The sequence below is a fragment of the Phyllostomus hastatus genome, unplaced genomic scaffold (assembly GCF_019186645.2).
Source record: "Phyllostomus hastatus isolate PE091 unplaced genomic scaffold, TTU_PhHast_1.1 phas_contig_58, whole genome shotgun sequence".
NCBI lineage: Eukaryota > Metazoa > Chordata > Mammalia > Chiroptera > Phyllostomidae > Phyllostomus > Phyllostomus hastatus.
Window position 1 is genome coordinate 56,231,622 of NW_025333916.1, and position 13,075 is coordinate 56,244,696.

The 13,075-nt window shown below is 33.4% G+C and overlaps 1 protein-coding gene across 3 annotated transcripts in view; it reads left to right on the forward strand.

The window, feature by feature from the left end:
• Positions 1-13,075, forward strand: part of NIPBL (NIPBL cohesin loading factor) — a 187,243-nt gene that overhangs the window by 149,805 nt on the left and 24,363 nt on the right. For all 3 annotated transcript variants that reach the window (XM_045848349.1, XM_045848348.1, XM_045848350.1), the window contains 4 exons: positions 293-427; positions 1,255-1,353; positions 2,465-2,518; positions 12,733-12,841. In XM_045848349.1, coding sequence (XP_045704305.1) covers positions 293-427; positions 1,255-1,353; positions 2,465-2,518; positions 12,733-12,841 — 397 coding nt within the window. The remainder of the gene's footprint in view (positions 1-292; positions 428-1,254; positions 1,354-2,464; positions 2,519-12,732; positions 12,842-13,075) is intronic.

Consider the following 13,075-nt stretch of genomic DNA (forward strand, 5'->3'; position numbering starts at 1 on the left):
TCCCATTTAATTTTAGCACGCTTATACTCTAGTATTGTGTTCAGTGCTATTTAGTATTTTTTCATGTATTGAATATTGTATTTTAAAATAATGACAAGATAATAAAATAACCCACATTTATAGTAATATCAGTAAGAAAGCATATAAAGAAGAAATATGTAGACCATGCTTATTATGTTAATATATAGTGACTATACTGCTTGTTAGTCTTTTCTAATTTAATTCTATCAAATTTCATACACCTAGACATACCGATGTTTTTTGACATTTAAAAATATCTTTCTGTTCTTAGGATACTGGTATCAGTGTCAGGAAAAGAGTAATAAAGATTCTAAGAGACATCTGTATTGAACAACCAACATTTCCAAAAATTACAGAAATGTGTGTAAAAATGATTCGCAGAGTTAATGATGAAGAGGGCATTAAGGTAAAATAAAACATTGACTACTTTAAAATTCATTTTTCATTAATGTTTTAAATAATTCAGATGTTTATTATATCTAAATTTTGTTGATTTAAATATATAGGGGTTGACAAAAGTAGGTTGATGTTTGTATGGAAAATATTGCAATAATTAATAAATAATACAAGAATAAACTGTATTTCACATACAACTGTAAATCTACTTTCGCACATCCCTGTGTATAAAAATTTACAAGTGAATCAATATTTTTAGATTATAAATTCAAGAAAGAGGCTTACTTTGATGCATATTTATTTCTAGATCTTGTATTAATACTGTGATCTTTTCCAACAAATTCAGCAATTATAATATTTAATATCAATGTAGGGATTGCATTATACATAGGAAATTTATTATCAAATTAAAGTTATTTTGATTTGCACATGGTATATGCTTGGTTTTCTAAATTAGTAGTTTGTTGAAACTTTAATCCTCAGTTTATTAGTGAATTTACATGTATATGATTATCTGAATATTTGTTTTTTAAAATAACTTCTCCTGCAAAAGTAGTAAGCATTTTTCAGTTTGATCAAAAATATTAAGTGTATACTAAGCAGAAGTTCTAGACTAGGCATAGTATCACCCATATAAAATATTTACCAAATAAAAAATGATAATTTTAGGGACTTGGTGATTTGGTGATTTTTTAAAAACTGAAAAATTCACACCAAAAATTCCCAGTAGTTGTTTTGATCAGTTATTTATAGCCTTCTTTTACACTTTAATAAGAATTTGAGATTGAGAATTTTCATGTTTGTTATAAATACTTAGTTTAATTTTTTTCCTTCTAGAAATTAGTAAATGAAACATTCCAAAAACTCTGGTTTACTCCAACTCCACACAATGACAAAGAAGCAATGACAAGGAAAATTTTAAATATCACTGATGTGGTAAGAAGGGCTGCAACAAGGGAATGGTCCTTGTGGGTACAAAACTAGTTGTGGTCTGGTTTATGTGGTCCTTTTATGAAGGAGGGGCAGTAATGAGACACTTGGTTAACCTTGACATTTTGTACTACTTCTCATTTTATATTTCTGGAGATACTCAAGGGGTGCAAGGAAGATGAGGATGGTGTTTCTTCATAGCCCTGTTTTTTGGCATTCATTGATTTAAGCACCAATATTGAAAGTCTTCACATCCTCTAATGAGGATGTGAAGGACCTCAGAGGGAAAGAAGTGGGTGATGAGTAGATATAATAATAGCCCAAGGATGGCAGCCTAAAATGAGATAATAATTCCTACGTATCCCTGGCTGGTGTAGTTCAGTGGAGTGAGCACAGCCCTGTAAACCCAAGGGTAGCGGTTCCATTCCCAGTCTGGGCATATGTGCCTGAGTTTCAGGCCAATAGCCAGCAGGGCGTGCACGAGAGGCAACCACACATTGGTGTTTCTCTCCCTCTCTCCTTCCCTTCCCTTCTCTTCCCTTCCTTTCTACAGGTAAATAAACAAAATCTTTTTTAAAAAGAGAGAAACTTAAAAAATAATAATTACTACCTTTTTCAGGACACACGAATTAAGATTAGTTTCATTGTGTTTAATTCTGCAAATAAGCTATAAATTTTTTGACAGCATGATACTTTTTATATTTTGAACATGAGAAGTTTTATATTATCAATTACATGATTATTTCTGTTTCACTGATATCTTTAGATTTGCTATCAAGAAGGAAAATATAAAGCAAACATTTCCACTCTTTTTGTTTTAGAATTTACAGATTTCTGAGAATGTGTGATTCAAGTTACTATTCAAAGTGTAAAACCCCATTTAATATCTATACATTGTACTAATTTTTAATATATTCTAAAGTATTTTAAAATAAAATTCTTAAACAATAGTCAATTACTAGCTTACTGAAAATAATACTTTACTTTAAAAATGAATTTTTTAATTGAGGGCATTGATGAGGCATTTATATAATTAAGGCTAAACCATAACAAAAGTATATTTTATTTAGAATAAGTAAGTTTCTAATTTTGAGTTTTACCATATTTTTTTCTGTAGGTTGCAGCATGCAGAGATACTGGATATGACTGGTTTGAGCAACTCCTTCAAAATGTGAGTGTTGTTTTGATTCCTCATAACAGATAACATGAAATTTAATAGAAGTTCTTTGTAGACTCTATGATATAATAGAACCTTTTCAGTTATTTTTTTTTAAGTATTTGCTTTTTGGTAGGGACAGTTTATTTCAATATATTAGACTGAATGTTTTGGTTAATACCCCTATTTAATCTGTTAGTTAATTATTATGAGTAAATTTTCTAAATCAGTAATTGAAATTCTGTCTTCCCTTCCAGATAATTATTTTTTTCTTATCCCTTTAATCTAGGTGATAGACATGAGATGTATAAATAGATGTACAGATTGCATTAAATATAACTTTGCATAATTTGGCATATTCTAAAACATGTAAAACTTCCTATAGTAGTGCAAATTTAAACCACATTTCATGTTCTTTTAAAATTTCATAAATAGAAATGTTCATTTCCCTATAAATTTTTTTATTCAGAAATTTTCAAATACAAGTACCCATCATCCAGCTTCTGAAATTATCAGCAATTTTTTCAGTCTTCTTTTATCTTTATCCCTCTCCCATCTTTTTTTTTTTTGCTGTAATAGTTTTAAAGCAATTCCCATACTTTGTATCATTTCACTCATGAATACATTAGTATCTGTCTCTAATAGAAATTACTTCAAAAAACAGTATCATTGTTCTCTGTATCAAAATTAATATTAATAAATTATTCCCTAATACCTAATACCTAGTCACTCTTAGCATTTCCCTGATTGTCTCAAAAATATATTTTTATAGTTGGTTTGCAGTTGTTTTGGTAAGTCTCATAATCTGTAATAGTCAACACCCCACGCCTCCCTTTTTCATACCACTTACATGTTTTTCTGTAGAACTACCCATCTTCTGGATTTCATACATCTCTTCCTTCTGGTGTCATTTAAGTTGTTCTTCTATCCATCATTTTTTCCTGTAACTCCTTACATCTAGAGGCTTAGTAATAATTGAAATTCAGTTTTGAGAGTAAGGCACAAGGATACTTCATAGGTGATTCTGAATATTACTGCATCACATCACAGGCACATAATATTTGGTTGTCCCATTGTCAGTAATCTCTGAGTTGGGGTGTTGTCAGCCTGATGCAAATATTATAGTCTTTCCAAATTGGTTTTAAATGATCATTACCTATATTCATTATTTCCATTAGAAGGTGCAAAATACTGATTTTTTCCTAATTTATTTGTTTCATATTACTTAGCTGGAACTCTTCTTAAAAGAGGAATTTTGTTGTGATTAATTATTTATTACCAAGAAATACAGTTCATACAGGAAAGACAGAGGAAATGCTTGAGTCTTTTCTGTTACTTAGCAGTTTTCAGAATAATGAGCTTTTTTGTTATCCTGCAAAGATGACTAATCAGTTTTTTATTTTTTTAAATATCAGTATGAACTAACAGATTTTTGTGTCTTTTATATATCTTAATTTATTGTAATCATAATTATTTTTCAGGCTCAGATTTTCCTATCTTTGCCCATTGTTAGTCCCTTCAAGTTGGTCTTGCCTCCTTTTGATGCACCCTTTTTTGTAACCTGAATAACTTCTGCTTCTTACAAGGTGCCTCACACTCATCTTGGACATTATATGCACCAAACCTGAAATCACATTTTTTCCATAAGCCTTAAATCCCTTCATTGGGTGTGCTGTGGATGTTTGCTGCTAAGGGTTATCTTAGCTTTGGGCCTTTTAAAAATATGTATTTTTTAGAAAGAGAAAAGTAAATCAAGAATTTCTATTGATATTTTTAATTCAAACTTAAGATTATGAGATTGTTCTTTGATTTTATTCTTTCCTTTAAGGCTAAAAATAAAAGTCTTGGTTTCCAAGAAAACCAATGCTATTTGCTTTGCCCTACTATATTAAGAGTAAGGTTTCTGGCCCTGGCTGGTGTAGCTCAGTGGATTGAACTGAGAGCCTGCAAAGCAAAGGATCATGGGTTCGATTCCCAGTCAGGGCACATGCTTGGGTTGCAGGCCAGGTCCCTACTAGGGGGGCGTGTAGGAGGCAGCCACACATTGATGTTGTTGCTCTCCCTCTCTTTCTTCCCTTCCCCTCTCTCAAAAAATAAATAAATATAATCTTTGAAAAATTCTTTTTAAAGAGTGAGATTTCTGAATACAGCTTAAGATTTTTTTTGCATTTCTTTTTTATCTATAGATCACTAAAGATACACCATTAGAAGTCTATCTTGAAATAACTTTTTCCATTTGATTATGTCAACAATTTACTGTCTAGTGAAGTCCATTTGTTTCTGTTTATTTTAAAATTTTTAGCAGTACTTTTAGTAATAAAACAAAATTTCTTATTGAGGCCTAATTTACATGCAGAAGATACACAGTTTGATTAATTTTAATAATTATATACAAAGATGGAACCTACAGCACAATCAAGATATAATAGAATGTATCACCTTTAAAATTTTCCATATGCTTCTGATCCCCTAATCCTAGGAAACCACTGGTCTACTTTTTGTCACTATAATCATATTGAAGGATTTCATTTTAGTGGAATCATACAGCTTGTAGTATTTTGTGTTTGACTTCTAATTAAGAGGAGAATGCTGCTGGTGTATTAATATTTTATTCCTTTTTATTGCTAAGTGCTATCAATAGTATCATAATTTCTTTATTCACAAATTTATGGACTCTTGGGTTGTTTCTGGTTTGGACTGTTATGAATAATGCTGCCATGAATATTTGTGTGCAAGTTGTGTAGATGGGAGTTTTCGTATCTCTTGTGTAAATTCCTGTGAGTGGCATTGCTGGGTCATGATGTCAGTGAGAAACTGCCAGAATTGCTTTCCCAAAGTGGCTGAACCGTTTGCATTTACATCAGCAATGTTTCTGTTGCTTCACATCCTCATGAGCACTTGGTCTTGTCGGTCTTTTTAACTTTAGCCATTCTGGTGGTGTGTAGCAGCAGTATGTTGCTTTTTAAAAAATTTTAAGTTGCGTTTTTAAACACCTTCGTGGTGTTTGCTTGTGTTATTCAGTCTATAACATCTTGGACTCTCTTCATAAATCATCTTCCATTTCATGATTATTACATGTATATTTGTCATCAATACCCTTCTAAATCAAATAAGTATGTTATAAACCCTTATGGCCATCTTTAGTATGTCTGCCATTCCAAAGGGGATATTGTAATTTCTAGAAGGCTGTATAACCATGTTTTATCTGATAATTAAAATAAACAATTAAGAATTTAGTTGTCAGAATGTTACTGTATTCCTGAAAAGAATCTAAGATAATATTCCTATATATTATTGGCAACTTAGAAGCAGAAAGGAGATGACTAGATTTGTAGTCTCTAAGCAGTAGTTTTATATTCTTTATATCTTGTCTCTCTAGTCCTCTTCTATATTTAGTTACGCATTCAACTTTTCCTCCCTGTTCTATGCTTTCCTACTTTATTTTCTGCCAACAATTTAGTTTACTAGTGGCATTGTGACTTTGTGAAACAGTAATTAGATAAGAGCAGAAGCTCAAAATACTTAAATACACGTGAAAGAGACATAACCACTCAGCAGTTATAACAACATGTATACATAAATTTTAAGAGAAGCTAGGAAGGATATGGAAAATGGACTGGATATACTGTAATTGAGTCAGAAATAATTAACATATTTACTATCTCTACATGAGCTTATGCACACACATTCCATTCCATCCAATTTCAGATATTTCTTATTTTTATTATTTTCATCTTGGGTCGGTTTCTTATAGATCACTGGTTCCCAATTTATGGAATGTGGTTTCCTAAGGAAACTTCAAGTACTACATGAAATACCTTCAAATTCATACACACATGCATACATGCATGCATACATACACATAACAGGTGGAGAGTTTGGCAGAAGCATTGCTTGTAAGGAAGGCAGATCTGTTTCCAGAATAAGTGTCTATTCCAACAAGAACAGAATGCTTTCTTTCTATGACAGAAGCAGTCCAATGTGATCAACCTGCCAGCAGGTAGCTAACTGATCACCCAGGGAATGGTTTCGTATCAGGGACTTGGTGTTGGTCTCCACTGCTGGCAGATTGGACACCTCAGCGGTGGCCATAGCCAGGTCAGTCTTGATGAATAGAAGTCCAGTTCACTGCACCCATGCATAACTTCCATCCCTATCACCATCGAGAGTTTGTTCAGGAGCCCATTAGGTGATGAAAGGAGTAGCTGGAGAAAGAGGCTGATATCCTCAGAGAAGTTATCTACAGAATGGGTCATTCTATGCACTTGATTATTAAAATCCTCCTCTGCTGAAGTCACCCTTTCATGAACAATCAACATTCAAGTGGAAAATGAGTATCATCACGTTTTTACCCATTCAGGCATATGTATCCACATGCCTCCTCCCATTATTGTTCTTTATTAGTCCCTGACCATCTAGTCAAATCATTGGCCGCAGTCCATGAATTGGCTTATAATTACATATCTGATCACTTCTTCTTCCAAGGAAAGTAAACAACCAGATGTACTGCTCAGAGTACTGCCCAGTGGAAGAATTTCCCTTCACCAGTGTCCTTTAGGGAAGTCCCAGAAAGTGGCAGAATTGCTGCAGCTGTCCTCTTTTTAAGAGACACCTGCATATTGTGCAGGACCCTCTGTAAATCAGGCTCATCTTCTCTTCCTCTGTGAACTGATTGTAAGGAACTCCCTGTGAAGCCATAGGTGCATCAAGTCTTCAATGATAACAGTAATTTCAGCAGTCTCTCCAGTAATGCAGTATTGCTTTTGATTTACTCTTCTAGGTAGAAGCAATCATAGTGGCTTCCACATGGCCTTTTCCACTGCAATAGCCCTTGTCCACAAATCAAAGGCCAAGCTGGGGATTCTGTCACTCTGCTGAGTACATTTATTCCAATTACATATTTTAGAACTGGGAAACAAAACCATAGGATGGGTTTGGGACCTATGGCCTCACTGTGAAACAGACCTGACCTGAGCTGTACCTTTGGATCACCTGATTTTCATAGGCGCCTGCTCTAGTAGGTCAGAGTGATGGTTTGGATCTCCTGGAATTAGTTTCTTTTCAGAGCTAGTGTTCAGTGATCCCTAAAAGGTCTGATAATTTCCTTCTCTCTAAGGGACAATTTACCTAGTAAAATGCTGTAGGTCCCTTTGGGGAAGATTGGGGTTGGGGGCAGGAATTAGCAGTATGAATTTTCAGAAGTCTGTGGGACCCTTTCCTCAAGATGATTCCTCAAAGAATGCTGTGGATTGAATATTTGCTTCTCTTCAAACTGACTATGTTGAAGCCTACCTAATAATGTGATAGTATTAGGAGATGGGACCCTTGGGAGCTAATTAAGTCACGAAGGTAAAGCCCTCATGAATCAGATCAGAAGTGCTCTTCTAAGAAGAGACATGGGAAAGATGATCTCTGCCGTCAGCCATGCGAGGACACAGTAAGAACATAACCACCTGCAAACTGGCTGCAAGACTCTCTTCTCCAGAAACCAACTGCACTAACACCTTGATGTAGGACTTCCCAACCTCCAAAACTATGAGAGATAAACTTGTGTTGTTTAAAGACACCTAGTATATGGCATTTATTATAGCAGCCTAAACTAAGACAGGAATTGATACCAAGAAATGGGTTGCTGCTGAAACAAATACGTAAAAGTGTGGAAGTGGCTTTGGAATTGGGTAAACAGTAGAGACTGGAAGATTTTGAGGCACATACTAGATAAAGTTGATATTATTGTGGAAAGACACTTAAAAGCATTTCTGGTGAGATCTTAGAAGGAAAAGAGGAGAGCTGTAGAGAAAGCTTTTGTCTTGGAGAGTACACATACTCATATACAGAATGTTGGTAGAACTGTAGGTGGTCAAGGCCATTCTGATGAGGTCTCAAATGGAAATGAGGAAGATGCTATTGGACAACAGAGAAAGGGCAGTCCTTGTTATAAAGTGGCAAAGAACTTGGCTAAATCGTATTCTTGTAATGTTTTGTGGGACACAGAACTTTAGGTACAGTAATGAAATTATGTGTTTAGCTGAGAATTGTAAGCAAAGTATGGAAGGAGTAGCTTGGTTTCTTCTTCCTGATTTTATAGTCATACCAGGGGAAATCTCCAAAACCAGAATTTATTTATTAAAAATTATGTATTCATTCTTACATGTTTAAACCTCAGTCACCTTCAAAGTACAGTCCATTTAACGCAATACACCTATCAAGACTTTTTTCTGCTGCTCAAAACACTTTTTAAACTCATTGATTTTGTTGCCTTTTAGTGCTTACGCTGTTTTTTGTCTCACCTCGTCCACATTGGCAAAATGTTTCCCTTTGAGGACTTTTTTCATCTGGGAAACAAAAAAAAGTCACTGGGGGTGAGACTGGGTGAATAGGGAGAGTGAAGCATAGGGGTCATGCCGTTTTTGGACAAAAACTGCTGAATATTCAGCGCTGTGTGGGTAGGTGTGCTTATAAATCACCCATCATGAAATGGGCAAACATATTGAAAGAGTCTTCCAGAAAAATTCACTGAAGCAAAACTCAGCTTCTCACAACAATACCAGCTGGTACACTGATATAGATGGCTTCCTGGGACACTCATCTAATGGGGGAAGCCTGTACTACAACAGATCTGCCCTCCAGGAGACCATTCTGGGGGGGGGTTTGAGTTCCCATTCGTACTTCTCATTTCCATCAACCAGTGAATGGATTTAAAAAACAAAAAATAACCTGAAACTGATATATCCATAGAATTTAATAGTACTCCATATCATAAAGGAATAAACTGTTGCTATCTACAGCAGCATAGATGAACAATGAACACATTTATGCAGAGTAAAGAAAGCCTTACACAGAACAGTACATAGTCCAATTCCATTTACAAGAAGTTTTAGGAGAGGCTAACTAATCTATATTGGAAAAAATCAGAAGAGTGGTTGCAGGGAGTCAGGGATTGACTTGGAAGAAATATGAGGGAAGTTTTGCTCTAGTGGTAGTAGTTTATCAGTGTTAACAACAGTTATCAAGATTACCTGCAATTTGTTAGAAATATAAGTTCTGAGGCTTTACCCCAGACTTCATTAGTCAGAAACTCTGACAGTGCAGCCCATCATTCTGTATTTTAATGGTATCTCCAGATAATTCTGATAAGCTAAAGAAACCACTGTTTCTTGGTTGGAGTCTGAGTTATAATGGTGAATGCATTTAATAAAACTGAACAAACGTGCACTGAAGATTTAAACATTTCCTGTACATTTTATCTCAAAAGGGAAAAGGGGTGGTATATTGATATCTGTAATTTCCTTTGAAATGCATCAAAAATAAGATCTGTTTATGTACACATATTTATAACCATACATATTTACATGTGGTATAACATCAATGTGTGTGTGATTTGACATTAAAGAAGAAATAAGTAATTTCAGAGGGCACAGGACATTTTATAACTTTTAAAAAACTTAGTATCTGACAAAGTACAAAACAAAAGTTATACTAAATGGGAGAATGTTAAAAACATCTCATCAAAATAAAAAACAAAATATTTACCAAATACTTCAAAGTGATTATAAAATGTGTATGGAAAAGTAAAGACCTAAAAGTAATTGTTACTTCTGGAAAGTGCAGGAGTGCTATTTGCCTTACCAAACAGCAGGACTAATTTTTTTAACATAGTAATTAAGATTGTGTGGTATTAAAGAAGAACTAACACCTTTCGTTCTCACACTATTCTACAAAATTCAAGAGGAGGGAAGACTCCCAAGCTCGTTTTAAGATTGTATGGTACTAGGTAGATGAGTGGAACAGGATAGAGAGCTCAGGAGTAATCCTTCACACGTGTACAATATAATTACTATAAAACAAAACGGGTACTGCAGTTTATGGGGAAAGGATTTTCAGCAAATGGGGCTGGGACAATGGCTTATCTATAAGAAAGTTTTTGATTCCTACTTCAACTCAACAGTCCTTGCCATGTAGATGAAAAAAAATCTTTAAAACTTTTAGAAGAAAATAATATCTGAATATATTTTTAATTTTGAGTCACAAAAGCCATTAATCTTAAAAAAGGGATTGATAAATTTTACTACATTAATATGAAGAACATTTAGGAATCAAAACACATCTTAAAGAAGGTAAAAACATAAGTAACAAACTGAGAAAAGATACTTGACATATGTACATATAACTAAAAAATGATCATTAGTAAGAAGATTTAAAGAATTCCTCACCTACAAAACAATGTGAGGCCAGAGTCCTGGTAGGAAAATGAATAAAAGTCACAAATAGGCATCTTGTGGCAGAAATATGGTGTTCGGCCTCATTAGTAATAGGGGAAATACAAATCAAGACCACATTTTACACTCACTTGATTGGCAAAAATCTAGAAGTCAGATGATGGAGAAGAGATGGACTAAGTAGTATCTCTTAAAAACAGCTACTAGTAGAGAAAATATTACTACCAGTTTTTAAAAATAGCATCATCTCATAAAATTGAACATTCATATGTCCTGTGACCCAGCAATTCTGCTATGAGATTTATACTCAATAGCATTCTTGCATGTGTGTGCTAGAAGATAAATGAGTGTTCATTATACCACTAAAATTATAGTTAACCTATCTCCTAAAGAATGAATAAATGAATTACTGTATGTGCACACAATGCTTGTTACATAATAGTGAAAATAAAATTGTTACATGCAACAGCCTGGATTATAATTGCTGACATAATGTTGAATGAAAAAGGCAAAAAAATGTAGAACACTACATCCAGTATGATTCCTTTTACAAAGTTGAAAATGAGTCAAGAGTATAAACAGTATACAACTTAGACCATGTTTTAAAGCAAAGAAATGATCAAGTTCCTCATAGTGGTTACCTTGAAAGTGAAACAGGAAGATGGCATAAGAGGAGCAGCATACTGGTAAATATAAATTATTGGAAATACTGTTCTTGAGTCAGTATTGTTATAAGTACATAAAAGGGCACATACCAGTATTGATGGTGTGTCATGAACCAAAATTTATTATTAATACTTTTGTGTGTATTTGATGTCTTAGGAAAGAAAAAAGAGAAACAGGAATGCAGGGATTGTTTATGCTCCTGCCTGAGAAAGATGAGGCCAGCATGTGATTTTAATAGCTATTTAAGGAATTAAGTTACAGAGTAGGACAAAGAAAATTTGCTGTTCTGATTTGAAACTGGGTAAATTGAAGACTTCTGCTTTGACTTACTTCTTTAAGTTTGAGGTGGGGGCAATGTATGTGTTATGTTATTCTGATTGCTATTAATTGATTTAAGTCATCCATGGATCTTGCAAGTGAAAGTTTGTGTGTTTCCAGCTAGCCACGTGTGCTTTTTTAAGTTAAATTAATTTATATTTTTACTTCATTTTAATTCCAAAGTTATAATAATCATATTTCAAGTGTTAAGTAGTTGCATATGGCTCAAGGCAACCATATTGGACAGTAAAGATACAGAACATTTCCATCATTGCAGAAACTCTTCACAGAAATCAAACGCACATTTCAGTTTCTTTAATATCCCCAGAATTGTATTAGCTGATCTTTATTAACAAAATAATCTTTATTATGCCTCAGACGACTTTATCATTGCATTGACGTATGATTATGAAAGATTGGTTTGGTTTGGTTGGAGTTTTGGGGATGGTTTGGCTACAGTTGGACTGATCTTTTCCTTATCTCTTTATTTTCCTAACTTCCCCAACATTGTTTTTTGATCATTTGACAAAGGATAGCACAGAAGAAATCTAGCTTTATGTTTTATAATTCCAAGATTTAAGGTATAATTTGGACATAATTACATGAAAATATGTAATTAAACCATAATACAGTGTTTTAAGATATTAAAAGACTTGGAATAATGAGGAATGGAATTCTGATTCTTTAAAATATGTCAGCTAGCATTGAGTGGTACTCTTAAAAGAAGGTCACCTTTCTTCTTTCTCTCATATCCTACCTCAGGACCTACATACAGCACTTTAAATACTTCATGCTAAAATTCTTTGAAAGTATTTATAAATTATTGGTTTATAAGTTATTTTAAAACATTTGTTTTATTTTTTGTTATTAATTTGCATTTAGTATTACATTGTTAATAAATTGAAAAGCTTAGTACTTTATGAACACATTTAATGCATTATTATTATTATTATTATTATTATTATTATTATTGTCGAATGAATAATAATACTGGGATCTTTTTTTTTTATATATATACATATATAGTTGTTGAAGTCCGAAGAGGATTCCTCATATAAACCTGTGAAGAAAGCTTGTACTCAACTTGTTGATAACCTAGTTGAGCACATTCTTAAATATGAGGAATCTCTAGCTGGTAAGATGATTTATATATTGGTCATTAAGTTGATTTATATTTTAAAATACTTTGAGCACATTTTTCATTTTTGCCTCTGGCTCTGCTTAGTCTAATAATGAACCACTTCACTCTTAAATGAAATGTTTTTTGTTTGATGTTGTAGCCTTGATTATATTGTTAAGGTTGACTAAGATTATCTAGAGCAGTATAATAAAAACATAGGCCTCATCTCTTTCACGTATTTTTCAATAG